Below are 2,079 nucleotides of genomic sequence, written 5' to 3' on the forward strand. Positions count from 1 at the left end.
CTAACTTTTTGTGGAATGGGAACATTGATTAATATTTTTAACACCTCAGGGTAGAGGGTATGGACCCATAAACAGGGAAAGGAGCATGGACTAGTCTAAATAAACCACTCCAGACTGAGACCATATGTACAATATAAACATATTACATCATGATTGCCTATATTAAGCATATCCTCTATTTCTGCCTTCCTTATTACTACACACAAACTCAAGTGCACAGGTCTTCCCAGTTTAAGACCAAGCAGGAAAATTAATTCCTTTCCCTGTTGCTCACAGGAACCAGGATCGCTGTCTGACTTCCACCTGAGGCTACTGACTGCTCCCTGTTCTCCCCTCAGCTGACACTTGGCCCTTCCTATTGGCCTGTGGATCTTTTGCAGGTGCAGAAGGATGAGGGGAGAGAACATCACCAGGGTCACCACATTCATCCTGCTGGGCTTCCCCACAGCCCCCAGGCTGCAGTACCTGCTCTTCCTCCTCTTCCTGCTCATCTACCTCTTCGTGCTGGTGGAGAACCTAGCCATCATCTTCACTGTCTGGAGCAGCGCCTCTCTCCACAGGCCCATGTACTACTTCCTGGGTGTCATGTCTACCTTGGAGATCTGGTATGTTTGTGACATCATGCCCAAGATGATGGACGGCTTCCTCCTGCAGAGGAAACGCATCTCTTTCATTGGATGCATGACTCAGCTCTACTTCTTCAGCTCCCTGGTGTGCACGGAGTGTGTACTCCTGGCTTCCATGGCCTATGACCGCTATGTGGCCATCTGCCATCCCCTACGCTACCAAGTCATCATGACCACGGGGCTGTGTGTCCAGCTCGTGGCCTTCTCTTTTGCTAGTGGCTTCACAGTCTCAATGATAAAGATCTACTTTATCTCCAGTGCCACCTTCTGTGGCTCCAACGTCTTAAACCACTTCTTCTGTGACATCTCCCCTGTCCTCAAGCTGGCCTGCATGAACTACTCTACAGCAGAGCTAGCGGACTTCATCCTGGCCTTCATCATTCTGGTGTTTCCTCTCATAGCCACCATCCTCTCCTATGGGCACATCACCCTGGCGGTGCTGCGTATCCCTTCAGCCACAGGACGGTGGAGGGCCTTCTCCACCTGTGCCTCCCACCTCACTGTGGTCACCATCTTCTATACAGCCTTGTTTTTTATGTATGTTCGACCCCAGGCCATCGATTCCCGGAGTACGAACAAGCTCATCTCTGTTCTGTATACGGTCATCACACCCATCTTGAACCCCTTGATCTACTGTCTGAGGAACAAAGAGTTTAAAGAGGCCTTAAGAAAGGCCTTGAGCTTGAGTCAAGCACCATCATAGGAGGGAGGGCACCTTCTGATGTCAGAGCATCTCATGATCATGTACCCTTGGTGATGAGGATGTGGGAACACTAGGCATTGCTAGTGCTGAAGATACTTAGAGCATCATTTTCATCCTTTGTGGACTAGACATAATAGGCACTGTGTTGGTAGTGATGCCTTTCTATCACCGTTTACATGTGAAGAGATCAGGACTTGGTAAAAATTGAATGTATTTCCCTCCCTTTTAAAGTATCATCCAAAATTCTAGAAGACTGTAAGCCCTTCAGGGCCGGGAAGGTGAGGTCTGCAATCTCAGTAGGTTTCAGTATGGGGAAGTATAAAAATACTGAAAATGGCAAAATGAGCCCCAAGAGTCCCCAAAGCACAGTGTATCTGGGAACTGTGAAAGTCCCCCAGACTTATTGTAACTCAGAGGGCATGCTCTGTGACTGTTCTGGGGAACGAGCTTTAGCCTTTCCCTTCTGATAGCTCTTCTTATTCACTTCTGCTACTGAAAAAGTGTGAAGTCTTTCTACTGCTTGATTTGATCGGAGTCAAATGAGGACTATGTCTTCCTATTGTTATCGGTTCCTTAAAAACAACCACAGTGCCTGCTGTCTCTGAACCAATCAGGAGAAAGGCTGGGTGTGATGGCTGTGGCATAGGAAGCAAAGCCTGTGGAGGACAAGAAGATAGAAACCCCACAGGAGCCGGTTGAGGAGAACCTAGGTGCTGTGGCTCCCACAGTTTAAAGCAGGAGTCAGTGTGG

General features: G+C 48.3%; 1 protein-coding gene across 1 annotated transcript; it reads left to right on the plus strand.

Annotated features, from left to right (window-relative positions):
* Positions 1-390: 390 nt before the first annotated feature.
* On the plus strand, positions 391-1,329 carry LOC126514284 (olfactory receptor 6B3-like). The gene has a single exon (XM_050163093.1). The coding sequence runs from the start codon at positions 391-393 to the stop codon at positions 1,327-1,329; it is 939 nt and encodes a 312-aa protein (XP_050019050.1).
* The last annotated feature ends 750 nt before the right edge of the window (positions 1,330-2,079 follow it).

The sequence above is a fragment of the Alexandromys fortis genome, unplaced genomic scaffold, assembly GCF_014885135.2.
Source record: "Alexandromys fortis isolate MF-2015 unplaced genomic scaffold, M_Fortis_MF-2015_v1.1 scaffold_139, whole genome shotgun sequence".
Lineage (NCBI taxonomy): Eukaryota > Metazoa > Chordata > Mammalia > Rodentia > Cricetidae > Alexandromys > Alexandromys fortis.

Bases quoted from the DNA above. Each gene is read 5' to 3' on its own strand.
- LOC126514284 (XM_050163093.1), top strand. From the start codon at position 391: ATGAGGGGAGAGAACATCACCAGGGTCACCACATTCATCCTGCTGGGC.